The sequence below is a fragment of the Trachurus trachurus genome (assembly GCF_905171665.1).
Source record: "Trachurus trachurus genome assembly, chromosome: 8".
NCBI lineage: Eukaryota > Metazoa > Chordata > Actinopteri > Carangiformes > Carangidae > Trachurus > Trachurus trachurus.
The window spans coordinates 16,352,065-16,373,185 of record NC_139905.1 but is presented as its reverse complement, the minus strand read 5'-3'; the positions used below and the strand labels follow the sequence as shown (position 1 = coordinate 16,373,185).

General features: G+C 38.4%; 1 protein-coding gene across 1 annotated transcript; it reads right to left on the bottom strand.

The window, feature by feature from the left end:
* Positions 1-1,173: 1,173 nt before the first annotated feature.
* LOC310989869 (nuclear GTPase SLIP-GC-like) lies at positions 1,174-20,601 on the bottom strand (the record flags this gene model as incomplete). Its single annotated transcript, XM_083977021.1, has 23 exons — positions 20,573-20,601; positions 20,383-20,487; positions 18,356-18,437; positions 13,824-13,936; positions 13,599-13,646; positions 13,450-13,479; positions 12,803-12,836; positions 12,546-12,670; positions 12,397-12,476; positions 11,785-12,001; positions 11,410-11,625; positions 10,705-10,911; positions 10,430-10,599; positions 9,773-9,863; positions 9,589-9,676; positions 9,331-9,452; positions 7,464-7,637; positions 7,186-7,352; positions 6,686-6,803; positions 6,498-6,606; positions 6,259-6,392; positions 6,044-6,125; positions 1,174-1,253 (listed from the first exon to the last, which is right to left on the bottom strand). Exons 3-23 carry the CDS (start codon positions 18,420-18,422, stop codon positions 1,174-1,176), a joined length of 2,472 nt encoding a protein of 823 aa, XP_083833147.1. The 5' UTR covers positions 18,423-18,437; positions 20,383-20,487; positions 20,573-20,601.
* Positions 20,602-21,121: the final 520 nt, after the last annotated feature.

Genomic DNA, 21,121 nt, shown 5'->3' with positions numbered 1-21,121 from the left:
AATCGTAAATTACAGCTTCAAGTCACAACTTACGACTTTGTAGCGTTCCAGGCAACCCACTCGTGTTTTTCCGACCTGTTTTACCGGTGAAAGTCACTATAACGGCCACTCGTAACTTCCGACCGGTGAAGTCGTACCAGATCGAACTGGTACCACTTCACGGTCGGAAAAATACGAGTTTCCTTGAACGCACCATAACAGTCCTCGTCGCTACGTCACCACATTCACGGCGTTCCTTGGCTGCACACACAGCCCTGCATGCCGTTCTCTCTCCTCATTGGATAAAAACTGTAGGATACGATAAATGTTTTCTCCTCGGCTCAGAGCAGAGCAGAGTGACTGAGAGACCCGTGTTTCAGTCCAAACACTCTATGTAAGTGATTGCTGTCGGAAGATATAACTATTTAAGACTTATATTAACACAAATATATCACTCACTTCTGCTTTAAGTAATAACCATCACTTCAATGATATGTCTAACTTCTGCCATACATTTTTAGTAGTGCTGGTCCTAATCTTGTTCTGTCTATAATTCTCTGTTCACCTTGTTGGATATTAGTTTTACAAATTTAGATAATGGTTAAATTGTGCTCATTCAGAGTCAGTGATGATTACAAAATGAAATTTACATTTATACAACACACACACACAGCACTTTCAAATTGGTTTCACCACTGGTGTCCAAGTAGATTTCTACCTCTCAAATGTTGTCTGACATTCAAATGTTGTTTCTGTCTGATCATACAAGCCAGGTGAAAGGTATTCAAATAGATCTCTGCAGACTTGATTAACAGGTATAGCTGGTTGTCAGTAGTTTTATTTCTATAATGTTTGATTAAAACTTTGAAATGTTTGTGCTGTTACTGTATCAGAGATTGTTAGTCAGTTTAATTGTAGATATCATTCACATTATGAGAACATGTTTGGTCTTTACCACCATGTTACTCTGAAGAACCAAGTTTGTAACATATCAAGAAAAGCAGCAGAAACTTGATCCCACTTATATTGTGAATTATTTCATAATAAGGATTGTCCCCTCCCAGTTACTATGACAGCTGGATCAGTGTTTTTAGCTGTAAACATGTCTAGAAAAGCCACAAATATAAACTATGAAAAACAATTTAAAAAAGGCACCACAGTAGGACAGTAGAAGTAAAGTTTATAGCAATAAACTTACAGACTGGAGGAACTGAGGCGCATGAGCAGGACCAGATCCAACAGCAAAACTTGAACATCCAAACTCAAGACTAGCGCTGAGAGGAAAGAGACCAAATACACAGGGGAATCAACAGCTAATATGGACAACACCGTAGGACTCTAGGAAGCACACAGTTTTCTGAATGGATTATGCTCTGACATTGCAGCAGCAGTGAAAACAAGCTACGTGGAGTGGGAAGCAGCCTGCCTTGAAGAAATCAGATACCATACTTCACATGCTGAGAAAAAGATTGCGCCAAAAAAAAAAAAAAAAACGCAGAAAGCTGAGAAACAATCCAAAGAACTAAATATGGCAGCTTTAACCATGAACCAAGCAATGCAGGCCAATAACAGTTGGCATGGATGTAGAAAGCGATGACACCGACTGCCTCTTGCTGACACAGCTCAGCAAGAGGCAGACTGAGAGCAGGAGGGGGGGGGCTATCTAGAGAGGGAGGTCTCATGGGTGGAGCAGACGGTCACAAAAGCAGGAAACTAAACAAGTTTTTTTCTCTTCCTGAAATTCCTTTCTCTCTTCCTTAACTTTTCTTTTCTAAACTTTACTTTACTTGTCTTCTTCTCTTAATTATTCTTTTCTCTTCTTTCTTTTCTTTTCCTCATCTCTAATTTTTCTATTCTTCTCTAAATTTCTAGTCTTCTTTTTATCTTCTCTTAACTATTTTCTAGTCTTTTCTAAACTTCTAACTATCCTTTTTCTCTTTTCTAAACTTTACTTTTTCTTGTCTTCTTCTCTTAATTATTCTTTTCTCTTCTTTCTTTTCTTTTACTCATCTCTAATTTTTCTATTCTTCTTTTTCTCTTCTCTTAACTATTTTCTAGTCTTCTCCAAACTTCTAACTATTTTTTCTCTTTTCTGAACTTTACTTTTTCTTGTCTTCTTCTCTTAATTATTCTTTTCTCTTCTTTCTTTTAGCTACTCATCTCTAATTTTTCCATTCTTCTCTAAATTTCTAGTCTTCTTTTTCTCTTCTCTTAACTATTTTCTAGTCTTCTCTAAACTTCTAACTATCTTTTTTCTCTTCTCTGAACTTTTTTCTCTTAATTCTTTCATTTTATTTTAAATCAACTTAAAATAAATTTTGAGATGTATTTCTTTGTTGTATTTAGTAGTTTTTAAGTGTATAGTCAAGTCAAATAAAATAAAATAAAACAGTTGTCAGATGTAGGACAGAGAGGTCTCCTACATCAACAGGGACGTATAGAGCTAGGGGCCGTGCCCACCAAATGCGATTTTTGTGCTGACAGCACTCTCTGCGCTGCTTTCAGAGCACTCAGCGCTCTCTCTTCCTCATCAGAATGCCGCTGTTGCTAGGTTACAAAACGAGTCCTTTGACACTTCCATGTTCCTGCTTTGTTTAATGTAGGCTACACACTACAATGCGCGTGAGAAATAGACAATAGTATTAGCGGCATCTTTCGACATGGACCCTGAGGTCGGCCTACAAGTGTGGATGAAGGATATAAACCGAGCCACATCTCCAGTTGTGTTCTTGTTGGTAACGTAGCCTATATGTCCCGCCCCTTCTTGATTCTGATTGTTGACGAGCGTCGCACTGTTGCAAAAGTTGAACAGATTTTTCAACTCCGAGAGCTCTGAGCGCTGTGTGACAAGAAAAAAGTCAACACCAAGAGCGTTTTTTTCCGCCGAGGGCACTGAGCGCCGAACTCCATAGGATTTGAATGTAAAGTCTACTGAGCGTCTACTTCTTTTTCAAAAATTGCTTCATACGCTCCAGATTCTTCATTCGCGCCGTGTCTGATAATGACACATGACTGATAATGCAAACAGTTTAGGTATAGCGTTGCCTCAACTGATACTGACTCCTTTTAGGTATTAAGTGGCCTCAACGCGCTGAAGACGTTCCATGACATTGTGCTGCTGCTGGAGAGAAGACGGGACTGTCTGTGAGCTTTATGAGATGTTCAACTTGAAGACAAAGCTGCAGCTTTGGTTTCTATGGGATGGAGACAGATGTGATCCTCCAACATTTTCCAGACAGCAGTGATTAAAGAGTATATGTCCAATTTCTACCTGGCCTCTCTCAACTACCAGGAGCAGCCATATGATTCAGTGACAGCGTCTTCCAGAAGAAAGTGGCCATCTTGGCCTTGCTCAGGAGCCCACTCACCTTCTCCCATCTCTGCAAAGCTGTAGTCCTACAGCTTAGGAAGAAGCTAGATGTAGGATGCACTATATGATGGCTACTGTGTGGTTCTGGTGTTGGTATTGGTGTTTGATTTTTACTATGCTGGAAACCATTTGGAACACAGAATGAGCAGTCTTGAAGAAGAAAATGAAACTGCAGTTTGGATTATTGATTATTAATTTTATTTATGCGTCAAAAAAGGCAGGCATATTTTCCTGCTGGCGATGTAGTAGTAACATCTGCATGTAGGCGTGGGCACAGCATGCTAGATGTTTACAGTTTTCACCGGATATTTCGCCACATCTTGCGTGCAAACCAAAGGCACAAGCCGTTTCTGTACCTATGTGGTAGACCACTGCGGCGCCACAGGAAGTCAAGTAAAGACATGTTGAGGTCCGTGTTGCACTTTGTACGCGTGCAGTGGCAGTCCTGGCATGAATAGCGCATACAGCTCTGAAAAAATTAAGAGAGCACCTCAAAAGGATCAGTTTCTCTTGTTTTACTATTAGGTATGTCTGAGTAAAATGAACACTTTTATGTTTTATACTATAAACTACTGACAACATTTCTTTCAAATTCGTAATAAAATTATTGTCATTTAGAGCATTTATTCTGCAGCCTTCTCCAGTGCCTTACTGACGAATAGCTCATGGACATGATCCAGAGCAAAGATGCCCCCCACACAAAATATCTGACTGCATCAGTAAGATTAAAGCAGAAGTAAGCGGAATGTTTGTGTTAATATAAGTCTTAAATAGTTATATCTTCCGACAGCAAACACTTATATAGAGTGTTTGGTCTGAAACACGGGTCTGTCAGTCACTCTGCTCTGCTGTAAGCCGAGGAGAAAACTTTCCTTGTATCCTACAAGCTTTATCCAATGAGGAGAGAGAACGGCATAAAGGGGCGGTCCTCTCTGTGTGTGCAGCCAAGGGATGCGCGTGCATGTGGTGACGTAGGGACGAGGGCGGGGACTGCTAACTCCATCGGCTGACAAGAAGTTAGCCAAAACGACCAGATCGCTTACTTCTGCTTTAACACACCTATTTACACACTTAAGTAAATGCGCTGGCATTGGGTACTTAACTATTTTACGTCATTTGGATTTTTGTCCATCAGCACCTGGAGCTCCACACAACCACATCTGCACTAAGTTGATGTGAGATTTCCATGAAATATTATTAACAGGGTGGTTGAGGCTGACAGCTTCAAATTTATTTATATGGCACCATATCATGCAGAAGCATTTCAGAGTGCTTCATATAGAGATAGAACAACATATTAAAAATGTAAACAGCGGTAACACACAGAAGTTCATAAACACAAAAACATTTAAGAAAATGCACAGCTAAACAGAAAAGTCTTAAGTTTGTCTTTGAAGGAGCACGTCGGAGCATTTCTGAGATCATGTGGTAGACTATTCCACTCTTTAGGTGCATAGATGCTGAAGGCCATGCGACCTATCAAAAGCTATTTGTTTTGTTTTGTTTTTTCTAATAAAAAGCTGCTTAGTATCAAAGAATGCAGAACTATAAAATTTGTTTTTGCTTGTGAGATAAGATAAAGAAGCAGCAGATATAACAAACACTCTTTTTCCTGAAAAAGAGTGTTCCACATGAACTCTGGTAATCCTCGGGTTATCCATTTCTTTACACTGATCTGCACTGTGTGTGTGTGTAGCTCTGATAAGCACAGAGCTGGAACAGAGAGATTCTGCAGACTCGATGCAGAGTTGGGGTGGAAAACATGTTTTGTTTGCAGGAACAGGAACAGGAAACTGCCCAGTGACAATCGTTATACCACTTCCTATACCAGGATCAGCAGAGTACTCAAGTCTGTTTTTCTCTCATCTATTTCAATTCATCATATGCTGTGCACGTATTGTCGTTCATGAAGGGCAAACACTTTTTTTTTCTTGGAAATATCCAAGTTTATGTGAAATCAACCCTACAATGAAAACTTGTAGTAAAAGTAAAGGCTCAAGTAATCATAAAATCAGAGGCATTACTAAACAAATCCACTATCATCAAGTCATAATATAAAATAATGGACAGAAAACATGAAAATGCATAATAAAAAAAAACAGTTTCAACATTAAAAGTCTTTGGAGCATTTGCAATGGCACGTAGACATGTACCATATAAAGCACATTTGCCAGGCAAAAATGTCATACTCGAAAAATCTAAAATCTTTGGAAGGAATTCACAAAAAAAAAGCAACACGAGAAGAATAGAAATTTGAACATGGTTGTGAACAAATCTATAGGTCTCATTTCTGCAGGGACATTCAGTGTCATCATCTGCTGTTCCTCTGCACTGAGCAAACCTGGACCATCCTAGAAGAAGAATAAATGACATACATTTGTCCTACAAATGTGAAGACAGCTGCTCACACTGAAACACAAAATCCTATGTGTTTGAATGCTCAGTTTGGTCAAACAGTTGGGTCAATGTCATGGAGAGATTCGTTTCTTCATGTGGGCTGCCGATCATTTCATTGTAGTATCCCTTCACCAGGTCAAGCTCTGCTGAAACATCTTTAAAAAACACAGATGGTATTAAAAAATATATTATTAATTAATAATTATTATTATTCAGAATCTGTTGATTTATTAGTTTCAAGGATACAAATAAAAACTTCTCAGTGATCTACATAAATGTTTTTATTTTGGAATCCACCTGGGATTGAGTCATCAGTAGTCTTCAGTGACAGCTCAATTGATTTCATCAGGGTTTCCTCCAGTTCCTTCAGGACATACTCCTAATGAAGCAATGAAATCACTCATTACGCATCACGCATCAGATGAAGATCATTCATGTGCACAACAACAAAATAGAGACAAAGACATACAACAAACTATCATCATTGTTTCAAATTATAAAACATGTCAAACCTTCAGGTCATTCATGTAGACCAACAGAATATCTTTAGCCTTTTCAAACATGATGTTCTTCGATTCATCCACATGACTCTTAATGATCTTTTTCATTTTGTCCATCGAGCCTATTCCACTACATTCTGCAGCTTCTACAATAAAACAGAAAACTGTTGCTAAAATGAATGTTTCTGCACAAAAATGATACATATAAATGTGTATAATCATACTGACTTTCTGAATATTTCATCTCTTACTGTCATAACATTCTCGCATGTTTTCTGCAATTGTCCATGTCAGACTGTGGTAGATAATTTTCTTGCGTTCCCGGATGATTCCGTTGAGTGTTGCCTTGATCTTTTCTTCCTTAAAAAGAGAACATAGAGTAGTCTAGATAGATCTGAAGTATTATTCACTCACTCACATACACACGCACACACTTTACCTCTGTCTGTAGAAAAGTCAGTTGCAGCTCGACCTCTCTGTACGTCTGGATCAGCCTCTCTGTGTCAAGTGTAAATGCAGCGATGGCTCCATTGAATGCTCCACATTCTCTGTCATTTCTGAAACAAGTCAACAAGTTTAAATGTTTAATACTGTAATCATGTCAGTTGTATAAATATGTTGTTTGATGTTCATCAATCATCCAGGTCAGGGTTTCTCAAGGGTTAATTGACCTGCTTGAGGTTCTTTAAATATTTCACCTCCAAACAGAACCAACAGGTTCCTGAACATGCTTCTCTTTCAGGTGAGAAGTGAAGCATCTTCAAGAACCTCAAGCAGTCGCTTTCCTCCAGTTGCCTTGTTGTAACTCATAGATACTGTATAAATACTGGATATTATAAAACATTATTTGTAGATGTTTCTTAATTCTAGACATTCTCTCTCTCTAGATTGTAAATAGGCCAATAAAGAGTTTTGTGTCCTAAGTGAGTAATTTCTTACGGGAAAGTCTTTCTGAACTCCTCATCAATGCTGCTGGTCAGGAACGAACTCAGCTTCTCACTGAAGTTCATTTGCCTCTGTCTTTTTGGTTTGTAGGCGCCGTTGTTTGTAACCACAAACTTCAATGTCCTGTGAAAATTGCATCTTTTCTGACCTGGGGCCTTTCTCTGAAAAAAAAACAAACAAAAGATTTGTGTTTTACAACATGTTTGTATTAAGTACAAAATCAAAGTCATCTTGACAGTCGTACAACTGAAACACATACAGGAAACACATACAGGATTTAACATTGATTTCAACTTGGCGTCACATGAACGTTTTGATTGTTCAACCCCCTCAGTGAGGCATCTTTCAAAAGCCTCATAAGCCTCTTCCATGGGTCTTCTGACTTTATCAAGTTCCCGCCTCATGTTTTCTTCAAGATCTGAGTACACCTTTGTTTTCTTCCCAGCCTGAAATCAAACAGAGTATGGACAGTAATTAAAGCTAGATTGATCATTATTATTAACATCATTTAGATGGTGGTTATGGCCCTATTACCTACACAATGTGAAGAGCAAAAGGAATCATAAAAATCAATTCTCTCTAGTGGCTGCAGGCCTGCAAGGGAATTGACCAATCACAGCCATATGGTCCGTATGGGAGTTTCTCCTTGCTCAAATTTGCCATTCATCCAATCCCTTTGCTCAATTTCGACACTCTCCTGCTTCTCATCCCGCCTCGTCCCAACCCCCTTCAGCATTTGAAACTACAAGCGGTTTATAAGGCCCTGAGCAATTCAGCTACAAGCGTTTCAGGCATGGAGAAGAAAGAGAGCGACAGCAGCAAGTGGCCTCTGCTTGCCTCACCAGCAAATGCCGAAAGAAAGCACAAGTCTGCCACTGAAAAGGCAGAGATGAAGAGGAGATGCTGAGGGCTTAGTGTTGGTTACAAAGCCTTTGTGAAGTGACCCAGCCTCAGTAAATCAACAATCTTGACAGACAGATTTTCTGTAGTGGTGACATTAACTCATTGAGTGCCAACCACGTAATTTCTCGTTTTTCGTTCCCATGCGTTGAGTGCCAAAAACGAGATTTCTCGTTTTTTGCTCTTTTTTTAAATTATGAAACTAGACACTTTAACACACCTTATGTGTAAATTTGGCGACTCTACGACGAGCAGAACTGAAATAGATGACGATCAAAAACTCATGACAGCTCATGATCTGGAAGTTTTTATCATAACTCGGCTTTTGCAAACGGAGTTCTGCATGTGGATGCAGCGCAGCTGCTCTGCTCTCACCCGCGAGGCTCCAGCAGCTCGGAGACGAACAGGAAGCTCTCAGCCGACAGTCCCGCCCGGTCTTCATCTGGAGCAACACCGTGTCCTCCCCAAGGTCCTCCCATGGTAAAAATCTGATGGTCTCTGGGCCAGAGCAGACCGGCATCACCGACCCGGACCACAGAAGGACCGCGACCACCGGTGGGACCGGTGTTCCCGACCTGCTTTTGGCCGAGAGACCATCACATTCCGCGGCGAGAGGCTGTGACACGGCACGGTGCGTCTGTGTTATTGTTGTTTAGTGGCGCCCCCCCGCCCCCGATGGTGGTTTTGTGAATAGAACAACAATTGTTGTATATATTTCTCTTACACGAGCCCTTTGATCCAGAAATGCGAGTGTCAGAAGAGCGACAGGCACAAACAGAGCACCTTTCATAAAAGACGCTGTATCTCCTTTTCTAGAAAAAAAGCAGGGATTTTGGTGAAACCCAGCCATGTTTAGCTTGAGTTTTCTCAGAAACGGAGGCACATAGAAACAAACGGTTTGTGGCCATTTGAAGCATAAAGTTTCACCTTTCAAATGAGCCACAGTATGTGTTGGTGACAATAATATAGAATACACTGTGGCTCTACAAAAATCATCAAAAATTGTCTAAATTGCCGGCACACTTGACTAAAACTTTGGAAAGGAGCGCGGCACTCAATGAGTTAAATAAGGTTCTATATAATGTCACCACTACAGAAAATCTGTCGGTCAAAATCTTGACAGATAGATTTTCTTTATTCGTGACATATCATTATACATTAATAGAACCTTATTATACTGGCAATCAATAAGTCAGCAAGAAGTCAGACATCTGACATCAAAGTGTGACTGGATCTTACCACGTCCTTGCGTCTCGCCCCTTGAATCAGAGCAAGAATCCCATACGCTCCAGACACATAGTTTGATGTCACTGAGCGCTGGTCATTGAGATCTTCAAGAAATTTCTGAAGTTTGGGTATTTCTAAAAAAGTTAATGCAGGTTGTATATTTTACATTGTTGCATCACATGCATTTTGAGTTATTGTTGGATACATTTACAATAAACTTCAATATGCGTGTTTGAGTGATACATTTTCTATCATGGAGACTTCACTTACCAGTGTCATTTTGTTGTAGATATTTTCTTTTCAGAAACTCCCTGGAGCTCACTGTGAACACTTTGAAACACTCCTCACTGAAGTGTTTCTGAAAAGGACAAAAGGTTGTTTTTTTGTTGTTGTTTTTACAAATCTTGCAGTTGTAGAGAATTTGTTTGACTTTCTTTTGGTCTATATAACTCACCTTGATCATATTTTCTTTTTGGAATTCTGCCATCACTTTTTTCTTGGCCTCCCTGTTTCTCTGAAGTATACGATTACGAACAACTGCCGAGCTATAAAAAGAGATATAAAGTGTTACACAGTGTTTGATTCCTTGAATTCAGTAATTTATGTTACATCTTATATTCAGTGTTCTTTCCTCTCAGGAAGAAAAGGCAAAGGATTATTTGTAAGCCATTTATAACTAAAAGTCCAACTCTCTACATTAAAGGTCGATTTCCTGGTAAACTATAGTTTTAGTTGTGATGAATTTATAAGCAGTTGTTTAGTGGAATTTCAAAGAACTCTCAACGTAACTATTTATTGTTCAGAAATCTACTGAAAAGAAGCTTAAAACCTGAAAAAATATGTCTATCTCTTCTAACTCTGATTTTAACAAAATAATTGCACATTGCATTACAAATAGATTACAACCTAGTCTTACTTACTTCATGTTCAGATGAATTTCTGTGTTCTGAGTTACATGGTCAATAGGTTAAACAGGAATTAATGAAATTGAAATGTACAAATTGTTTCTATTTCCTCATAATCCCACTAAATTATACAACTGCAGAGTATTAAATTACCCTTTATGTTTCCCTCCCAAGAAATCACAGAAACCACTGTTCGTCCTACTCACTCTGAATGTTCAATATCATCAGACTTGGTGCAGATAAAGTGAATGCGCTGACATTCGCCACCATTTCCCATGAGGCTACAGGCATCCTCCAGGATCTCCCAAGCTTCTCTCTCTGATGCTGCTCGATTAGTTTCAGTGACAATCCACACAGTGGAACAACGTCCTACAAGCTGCAGACGCATAACAAGATAATTATGAGAAATTGATTCAATGATCAATGCCAGAATTTCCAGATAGTAAAACAGCATAAACAGCAGTCTATGGGAATAATTTACCTCTTTCCACATTTTGTCTCTGCTCCTGTTACGATCTCCATTTCCAGGAAGATCCACAAGTGTGACATGCTGGAGAAGTTCATTATCAGGCACCTTGACAGTCACACACTTCACCAGTGGCCAGTACCACCTCTTGACTTCTTTGCCTTGTCCCACTTTAGAGTCGCTTCTTGTGTATTTGATCAATTTTGTAGATAGCTCTTTAGCCTGTGATAAATTATTGAATACATTTAGACAATAAAAAGTGATTTTATTTGTGAATTAGACTTGGATGAGATTAACAATGAGACACTATCAATTAAAGCATCTACAAAGAAAAAACGCATTCCCCCTGTTTCCCCCCCTCCCCTCAGAAGGCTCGAGAGTGTTGACTGAAAGCCCCGTCAGTGTAAATATGATAACTTAACGGGCGCGTTTCAATCGCAGTGTCTGAGGTACCCAACAGCAGTCGATGGTTGTTGTTGTCACGTCACGTTGATAGACTGTATACGTCTAGCGGTGTGGTTCAGGTTACAGGTTAGAGATGTGGGGGGGTATGACATCATCGTTTCACAAAAGATCCGTTTTGGGTGTCTACATGAAAACGCTGGGGCTGAACTCAACTGTAATTGATTTATTATAACAGTAGTAACCTTGGACTCCCAGACTTTGGACCTGTTACACTGTCATAAAGACACAGTGCACACATGTTGTAGTCTTACTTACTGATCCACATGTCAAAGTCTTCTTCTTCATTGATATGAGAAACTCTGGAATTTCTCTGAAATATTTGTCGTCCATGAGGCTTTCAGGAGACACAATTTTCCATTCATCACCATACAGGGCGGTCAGCTTTTCAACAGTGTCACTGTCAACATCAATTTCCCAATCTGCATTGTCTTTATGATTATGACTCAAGGGCCATAACTCCTCTTCCCAGTCCTAAAAAGAAAGAAAAAAAAAAAAAAAAATATATATATATATATATATATATATATATATATATTTGATTTATTTCTTGTGTGGCACATCATATAACCAACAATTATATTTTGCTGCTAAACTGTACATGTTTTTTTTAAGAATTTTCAACTATTTTACCTCTTTTGTAATAAACTCAATGTCTGCCTCGTAGTTTGAGTTGATAGTGTTCGCCTCCACTTTAATCATGACTGAGGTACATGCACTGACACTTCCAGAGGGCAGAAGTTTCTTCACTCCAATGACGGCATTTATCAGAGAGCTCTTTCCAGCTCCAGTTCTACCAAACACACCAACCAGCTCCCTCTTCTCAATCTCCAAATCAATGATTTTAGACCTGGTGTACAAGAGTTTTAATGTGGTTTAGCTGACAAAAAAAATGAATCCATTATGTTTCCAATGCTTGATAACATGAAGGAGGCTACTCATGAAAATTGCCACAGAATTATCACCATACTTATGTCAACTACACCCTATATGACATCCTACATCACTTTTTTTGCATCAGTGTTCATTCCATCCACATTAATCAGCAGTAGCAGAGTGGTAATTGTGAGGGTCAGAGGAATTCCCAGTAGTCTGTTTGGTTTGGTAATTACAACAAACTAAAAGAGACAATATAATAAATTATATAAGAAAAAAAGAAAAGAAAATACATGATCATAAATTATCCTCATGGCTTGAATTGGGCTGTGATGTGTTAGAGTATACAACAGAAAACTTAACACTTACTTGAGGAAAGCATTGAGCTTTGTGTTGTCTCCATTTTGTAGTTTTGTATGAACAGCCTTCATATTTTTTTTTGCTTTGTGCAGTATTCTTTTTTCTGTCAGAATAAAGGTAAAGAACCATTAATCAAGAACCATTAACAGTATTTCCACTATGAGGATTCTTTCCATTGTTTCAGATGTAAGGTAAGTAGGCCTACCTTTTTTGCCACAGTGTCGTTTACTGGCTGCTGGTGACTGACAGTTCAACTCGTCCTGAAGATCCAATCTTCTCTTTCCTTATTGGATATTAAAAAGTAACCACAGAGAAAGTTTGTTGCATGTTCTTCTTACAATATCAAAACTAAATGAAATCAAAATATTAGTGCCTTGAAACATCAAGCCAGTAAATGTAAATGATATTGTCCCACCTTTATCTTTTGTGCCACTGGAGGACCGACAGTCCTGAGGATGAACATAAACAGCCACTTTGATCATTAATTTGAAGAACACTGTTAGAGCCATTTGCACATTGAGATTTTGTGATATTTCATTTGATTTGCAGATAATAATCAGTTCCATAGTTTACTGCAGAGTGCTTACAGAATTTAAAGGACAATTCTGGGAAAATTCAACTCGGGCTGTATTTTCCTAACATTTTAGGTCTAAAAGAAGGAATCTGAAGATATTCAGTTTAATTGCTCCTGTTTTGCAGTAGTTGTGTCTGTCCCCGCATCACCACGGCAGCGATGAATCTAATTTTGTCGGAACAACTTGTAATGACTCCAAAATTATCTGGGTGAGTAAATGATTGTATTTTATGCTAGAAATAAGGCCCAGATTGTAGATGGCAATTATCTTAAGATGTATAACATAACATAATGTGTTTTTGGTTAATTAAGTGAAGCTATGGAGCTGAGAGAGCACAATAGTGTTTTACTGTGTTTGCACGAGATTATTGTTTTTGTCAGCTTACTGCACAGTTTTATTTTCCTTTTTATCCTCTCCCAGGATACTTCATGAGAACAGAGAAAAGTTCACTTACTTCACACCTGTAAAACTTTTATGTTGTTCTTACCTGAGCAGAATCAGCTCCTTCTTCACGTTTCTGTTGACACAGAAGACAAAGTGAAACATCAATTTTGAGCAGTCACTGAAAATAAAATCTGTTTCACTGCAATAAATGTCTTAGATTACATCAAACTATAAAAACTGTATTCAACTTACACAAGGAGAAGAAACAGCTGTTTCCAGATGTGTTGTCTGTTGCTCTGCCTGGTGATAATTGTAATAATTTTTAATCAAAGACAGTAAATAGATTTTTTTTTTTTTTTTTAGTTCATGCTATACATTTATCTGTTCAGGCTCCTGTAATTGTAACAGCATGAATTCGCATAAGTTAAATTTAGGACACTACATTGTGTGAGGTATCCTTACAATGTAGATCATTACCTTTAATAACTTGAGTTTTTCCTTGAATTTTCCTCTTGGTCCCATTTTTGTGATCAGGTTTTCAATTTCCCGATCACCAAGAGTATAAAAATTTTCCTCGTCAACTTCTTCATCTGAAATAAATAAAAAAATAACTCTGTTGAATCTCAGTCATCAAAATTAAAATCTGAAACTATTTTATGAGTGTATTTTCTAATGACTGAAATAAATGCGGCCACTGACATGAGCTTATAACATGGTTGTAAAAGCTTGATGCATATAATATTTTTTATTAAGAATCTATTTCAATAACCCACAAAATGCTAAACAACAGTGAATGTGTTCTCTCTAAATGTGGGAAAATGTACAAACAAATTGCTAGAATTTAGCTAAAGTCTCTTCTAAAATACTATGTGAACTTAAACTAGAAAAAGAAGCATTTCCAGCAGGAAATGCGTGTGAATGCTGAAAGCAGCTGAACGCTATTGCAGAATGATCAGAAGAAATTGTTGAAACAATGCTGAGTTAGCTGAAGAAACAGCTGAGGAAATGTTGAAAAAGGCTGAAGCTAAAACATAAAACTTGAAGGCTGAGAGATGAATGTGTTTCTATGGGTGGAAGAAAGAGGCAAGAAAGAAAGAACAAAGTAAAAAGACAGAGAAAAGGGTAGAAGAAAGAAAGAAAGAAAGAAAGAAAGAAAGAAAGAAAGAAAGAAAGAAAGAAAGAAAGAAAGAAAGAAAGAAAGAAAGAGGGGCAGTGTTTCCCACAGGATTTCAGGAGACCATGGCGCGACCATGGTCTCCTTTTTTCAATTTTTTTTTTTTTCTGTGAGAGACTGTGGCGGGCCCTAAAGAGACTGTGGCGGGCCGCCACAGTCTCTTTAATTAATGGGAAACACTGAGGGGTATGATAGATAGAAAGAGGTAGATAGAGATAGAGTGAGGCAGGAAAAAAACATCTTAACTCATTGAGTGCCAACCACGTAATTTCTCGTTTTTCGTTCCCATGCGTTGAGTGCCGAAAACGTAATTTTACGTTTTTTGCTTTTTTTTTAAATTATGAAAATAGACACTTTAATACACATTATATGTAAATTTGGGGACTCTACGACGAGGAGAACTGAAATAGATGACGATCAAAGTCACATGACAGCTCATGATCTGGAAGTTTTTATCATAACTCGGCTTCTGCAAACGAGTTCTGCATGCAGATGCAGCGCAGCTGCTCTGCTCTCACCCGCGCTGCTGCTCCAGCTGCTCGAGCTGCTCGGAGCTGAACCAGGAAGCTCTCAGCCGACAGTCCGCCCGGTCTTCAGCTGGAGCAACACCGTGTCCTCCCCAAAGTCCTCCCGCGGTAAAATCTGATGGTCTCTGGACCAAAGCAGACCGGCATCACCGACCCGTACCACAGAAGGACCGCGACCACCGGCGGGACCGGTCTTCCCGAGCCGCGGTGGCCGACTGACCCTCACGCTCCGCGGGGAGAAGCTGTGACACGGCACGGTGCGTCTGTGTTATTGTTGTTTAGTGGCGCCCCCCCCGCCCCCGATGGTGGTTTTGTGAATAGAACAACAACTGTTGTATATATTTATCTTATACGAGCCCTTTGATCCAGAAATGCGAGTGTCAGAAGAAGAGCGACAGACACAAACAGCGCACCTTTCATAAAAGACGCTGTATCTCCTTTTCTAGAAAAAAAGGAGGGATTTTGGTGAAACCCAGCCATGTTTAGCTTGACTTTTCTCAGGAACAGAGGCACGTAGAAACAAACGGTTTGTGGCCACTTGAAGCATTAAGGTAAACCTTTCAATTGAGCCACAGTATGTGTTGGTGGCAATAATATAGAATACACTGTGGCTCTACATAAAAAGTCAAAAATGGTCTAAATTGCCGGTACACTTGACTAAAACTTTGGAAAGGAGCGCGGCACTCAATGAGTTAACAAGCACCAGGTTCCACCTGTAATTGTAGGAGAACAAACTGAAATTTATGAGAATAAGATAAATTGTTGGAGATGTTTACAAATTGCCCTTAAAAGTCTAAAATCATTGAGATGCTGATGAATGTGAGCTGAAAACCTGTGTGTTTGAGTGTGTACGTGCGTGTGTGAGTCTGACTGTGACTGAAAAAATAGGGGAGGACAGGAGGAACACCAGTCCACTGCGTAATTTTCTACTACGTAGTTGACTACTTATCCCTACTTTCTGATATTCAATGAAAATTAAACAGTAAAACAATGTCTTACAAGATTTCTTAAAAACAACATCATTTTATTCAATCTTACTGTTTTCAGATTAACACAGGCCTAATGAAAAAGACAGAGCATTTATCATGGATGTGGGATGTAAAAAAAAAAGAGCATGAAATAAAAACTATAGCATTGAGTGAATGGAAGGAGATGCCGGATTTAGTGGATTTTCTTCCATAAAAGAGATTAAAAAATATATTATAAATGATTTGGTAATGGTTTATTTCAACCAGTTACTCTTTCTGAAAAATATGTTGATCTTCCTCTGGCCTCTCAAAAATAAAGGAGGGCCTACCTCCTCTGACTCTATGGACCAGCCTCCACTGGTGTACATGTACCGAATTGAGAAGAGTCACATGCGGGGTCCCTCAAGGTTCCGTATTGGGCCCGAAACTCTTTATACTGTATATAAATGATATCTGTAAGGTTTCTTGTGAATTTAAATGTGTTTTATTTGCGGACGATACCAATTTATTTTGTTCTGGCCAACACTTGGGACACCTTCTGAATACAGTGGAAACTGAACTTAAAAAAATAAAAAGATGGTTTGATGTGAACAAGTTATCTCTGAACATAAGCAAAACAAAATTTATTATTTTTGGAAATCGTCCAATAAATCAAAGAGTGCAAATTACCATTGACAATGTGGAAATGGAAAGAGTTTTTGATAATAAGTTCCTTGGAGTGGTTATTGATCATAAGCTGTGCTGGGAGCCACATATCAACTTCTTAAAGAATAAAATATCAAAAACCATGGCAATTCTATATAAATGTAAAAATATCTTAATAACAAATTCTTTAAAAATTTTGTATCAATCCCTAATAAAACCATACATAACGTATTGTATAGAAGTGTGGGGAAACACATTCAAGTCAATCACCAAACCAATTTTTTTACTTTAAAAAAAAGCAATGCGACTTATATATATATAAGTCGACTATAGGCATCCAACTAATCAATTATTTATTAATTCTAATGAACTCAAATTCAAACAACTGGTGGTTTTCAAAACTGCACAGCTTATGTTCAAAATTAACAACAACTTGCTGCCTGACTGTATTCAGAAAATGTTTAATCTAAGACAAAGCCATTATAATCTCAGAGGGGTATGTATATTTAGAAAGTTAAAAACCAGAACCAACACCAAATTACAATGCATTACGGTAATTTATGGAACAAATTGGAGAATGACTTAAAAACATGTAATACCATTATCTTATTTAAAAAAGTACTTAAAAACAGGATGATTAATTTATATAAGTTAGAGTAATGAGTGGTGACACGTGCTATGCTGCTGCTATTTTTGTTCTGTTTTCTGTATGTTTGATTGTCTTCTTTTTTTCCTCTTTTCTTTTGAGGAGGAAGGAAGTAGGGGAGGAAGAAGGGAAAGGAGAGGAGAAAGGAAGGGAAAGGAAAGGAAGAAGAAAGGGAAATCGAATCAAGCAGCTTCTCTCTTTTCACTGTTTTGTGATTGCTTATTTCTTTTATTAATAAATAACAAATTGTACATTTAAAGATTTTTATTTTTATTTTTTAATTAATCAGAGTTGTAACAGGGTAGGCGTAATAAGCTATGCTTCAGCCTATGCCTTTTCGGTCCAAATTTTCTTTTTCTGTTTACTTATTGTTTATTCTGATTGATGTTTTTCTTTATTTACTTTTTCTTTCTGGTTTGTTACTTTTCTTTTAATGACATGTATTGACTGAAATAAATGAACTAAACTAAAACTAAACTAAACATGTGCATTGGACTTAGAAAGTAAAATAGTTGATCACCACAAAACCCCTCCATGTGCTAATGATCTGATTGAATACACCTGTGTGGCAGCCTGCACTGAGAGGTCGCCATTACCTTTTACTGGGTGGCACAGTGTGTGTGTGTGTGTGTGTGTGTGTGTGTGTGTGTGTGTGTGTGTGTGTGTGTGTGTGTGTGTGTGTGTGTGTGTGTGTGTGTGTGTGTTAAATATTTTAGTACATATAGTATAGTATAAATAGTATGAAAGAGACAAGTCATAGCAACACTGTCCTGAAAAAGCTGCACGTTTTTATATAGAAATTGTTGAAATAGCACAAAGTATGAAGGAGGAGTTAAACGCAGAACAGAGCGGAAGAAGTAAGAATAAAAAGTATAAAGATTTGAATAACAATAGTGTGATAAAAAGTAGAAACAAAATGGCGGAGAGGAAGAACAATGTCAGGATTACACTGAAGAACAAATCAGAGCAGTTTCATGTCTATGCCGGTAGATATTGTCTAAAGTACTGGCAGGTCACATTAAAGAAACACAGTTATACCCTTACTTCACCTTCAAATCTCTGTATCCACTTGCTGAGTCCCCACTCAGTTAATTTGTTACGAACAAATTCATCCATGTCCAAAAACAGAAACTGAAAGATAGACGATACAATATGTAGTCATTGATGCTTGATATGTGTGGGACAGATTCAATAAATTATATTTAATTGAATGTTGTATTGTGAAAATATATCCACCTGACTGCAAATTGACCTGAAAAAAGTTTGAACAATACACTATCAGTGTGTAAGCACTAAGCAGTGTACAATGATGTGAGCAGATCAGTAACTCACACAGGCATTGTGTTGTTTAAGATAAGATAAGATGAGCACTATATTATAGTTTATACATCTTAAAGAGGAACTATGCAGGATTTGTAGCTTAACTATGCTACGTTTGGCCTGAAGGTATGTGTGTGGAATCCTGCACATCAATCAACAACACACAACTTCCTCTTGAGTACTGTACCATAACTCCTCACACAAGACATTTTTCAGTTTCAAATTCCAGGAAATGAAACCCACTGACAAAGTAGATTTCACTGGCCCTGCTAATGTGTAATAAGCTGCTCGTACTTAATACTGTATGTTTATTTTATTATTTATTTTTAGTCATTGCTGCTTCTTTTTCTTAGCGTTCTCTGTTTTGAAGTGTATTCTATGTTTGTTTGTTTGTTGTTGTTTTTGCTGGTCATGGTTATGGTTTCTGTCTATTGTCTCTACTGTTTGTGTGTATTGCCACAGAGAACCACCGTGCAATAAGGATTGATTAATTGATTGATTGATTGATTCCTTGAACACAATGGGTCTCATTCATGAAACGTGAGTAAATCTGTGTGTAGATTTGCACATAAAAGCTCACTCTACTAAAACTCTACTCCGGATTCATGAACGGTGCGAGAAACTCAGATTTGATCGTAAACACGTGTGTAACTTCATGAATGCCAACCCATCGCAACCTAACAACACGCCCCCGGTGATCAGCAATTAGCATAGATCTCCATACATGAATAGCCATACAAGGAGATCCTGATCACCATATTAGGAGGTAGGTGCATCCTGCTCACCTGCGGCCATGACGCAAACGAGGAAAGAGGGAGAGAGAGAAAAAAAGAGAGATCACGGATCAAAGTCATTTTGGGTGAAGTGGAGTCCAGAAAAAATATTTAATTATCTTCTGTTAGTGGTGTGACTGGACAGGTCAAAGGCGTGGAGGGAAGAAACAGATTTAGTGAATTAAGTAGGCCTATCCTTGGTTGATTAAAGAACTGTTTAAGAAGTAAAGCCAGAATAGTTCGATATGAAACATGAAAAAAAAAAAAAATACACACAACTACAGAGCTACAGCAGCGACGGGAGGAGGAGGCTCTTCACAGCCTCAGCTGTAGAGGAGCATGGTTGTATCAACACATGAAGTTATATAGGCAGGTTATATTGTTACAGAAGCACCAGCCGTCTGTCACAGCTCCATCCAAACCGGTGCTGACTGCGCTACTGTGCAGGGTGAAGTGTGGCCCACCGAGCGTGTACTGTAGCAACACAAAAAAAAAATTCCGGTTTTATATCAGATTATTATCATCATTAGATGGAGCCTTGACGTGTTTGTGCGTGTCCAATCCCTAAAACGTCTCTCTCTCCAAATATTTCTAATTGTTTGTCATGTTTAAATGACGTGTTTCAAAGGCGTCGGCGTATTTTGAACATGAGAGAGAGTAATACGGATTAAAATTGTAATTTTCAACAGTGACAAGCAGTATTTATTTGCATTCCCACATTTACACAAGCGCTACACACAGTCCGGAGCAGGTGTAGATTTTGTGAGTAGCTACGAAAAAATCAGCACTACTAAAAGATTGATGAATGCGAAAATCCACGTAAATTTGCGCTGCTCAGGGTTTACACGCAAATCCGTGCTGCTCACGTTTCATGAATGAGACCCATTGAGAGGATGTGAGCAGCGTGCATTTTAGCAATCTTCACTGGTTCTGATTAGCACATCTACTGAAGCAGAAAATAGTCAGAGAGCAAGGGGTCTTACCAAAAAGTAGATGAAGAAGCCTTGGGTAACTGATGTGACTGGAAGTGTCTGTCTTTCAAAGACTATTTTCCTTGTTTTACTCTGCGCAGCAAGCAAATACAAAGCCTAAAAAATACAGAGAAATGATATAGCTACTCCTTATTAGAACAAACAGGTAATTTGTAATCTTAAAAAAAAATCTTTTATTCACCTTAACATGCCTCAGTCTTTTTCTGTCGTCTGTCTAAACTAAAGTCTGCTTAGTCTTCCTCCTCTCTGCTCTCCTTTTATGAAGCTGGGGGAGGGAGGGGCTCACTATTTCTATCCTCAAGTACTGACATGTTTAATATTTGAAATACAACTTCAAACAAAAAGATGAAGGGTGTGACTGGTGTTGGCAGAATCCTGTTTTCTGAGAAAGTCTGCTGTTGATCATTGAGAACGACACTCCATAGAGGAAGCTGCAGAGTACTGGTCCAGTCACAACATATGGAGGAGCTGTGTGTGTCTATCAACAGTTGTCTGCAGTATATCATCACCATCAATCCTGGCTGCTTACCTGTGTGAGCCAATCCCAGCTAACTCCAAAAAACCTGTTCTTTTGGAGAGGAAGTTTAGGCGGGTGCACTCTTGAAATCTAGTGGAATAAATGAACATGTAAAGAAAACAATCTTGTACTTGTAATTTCTGAATTTGAGTAGATATGTTGGAAATGTGGTTTTCATTGTTGTTGCACTAGTGACATCTAGTGGTTGTTCGT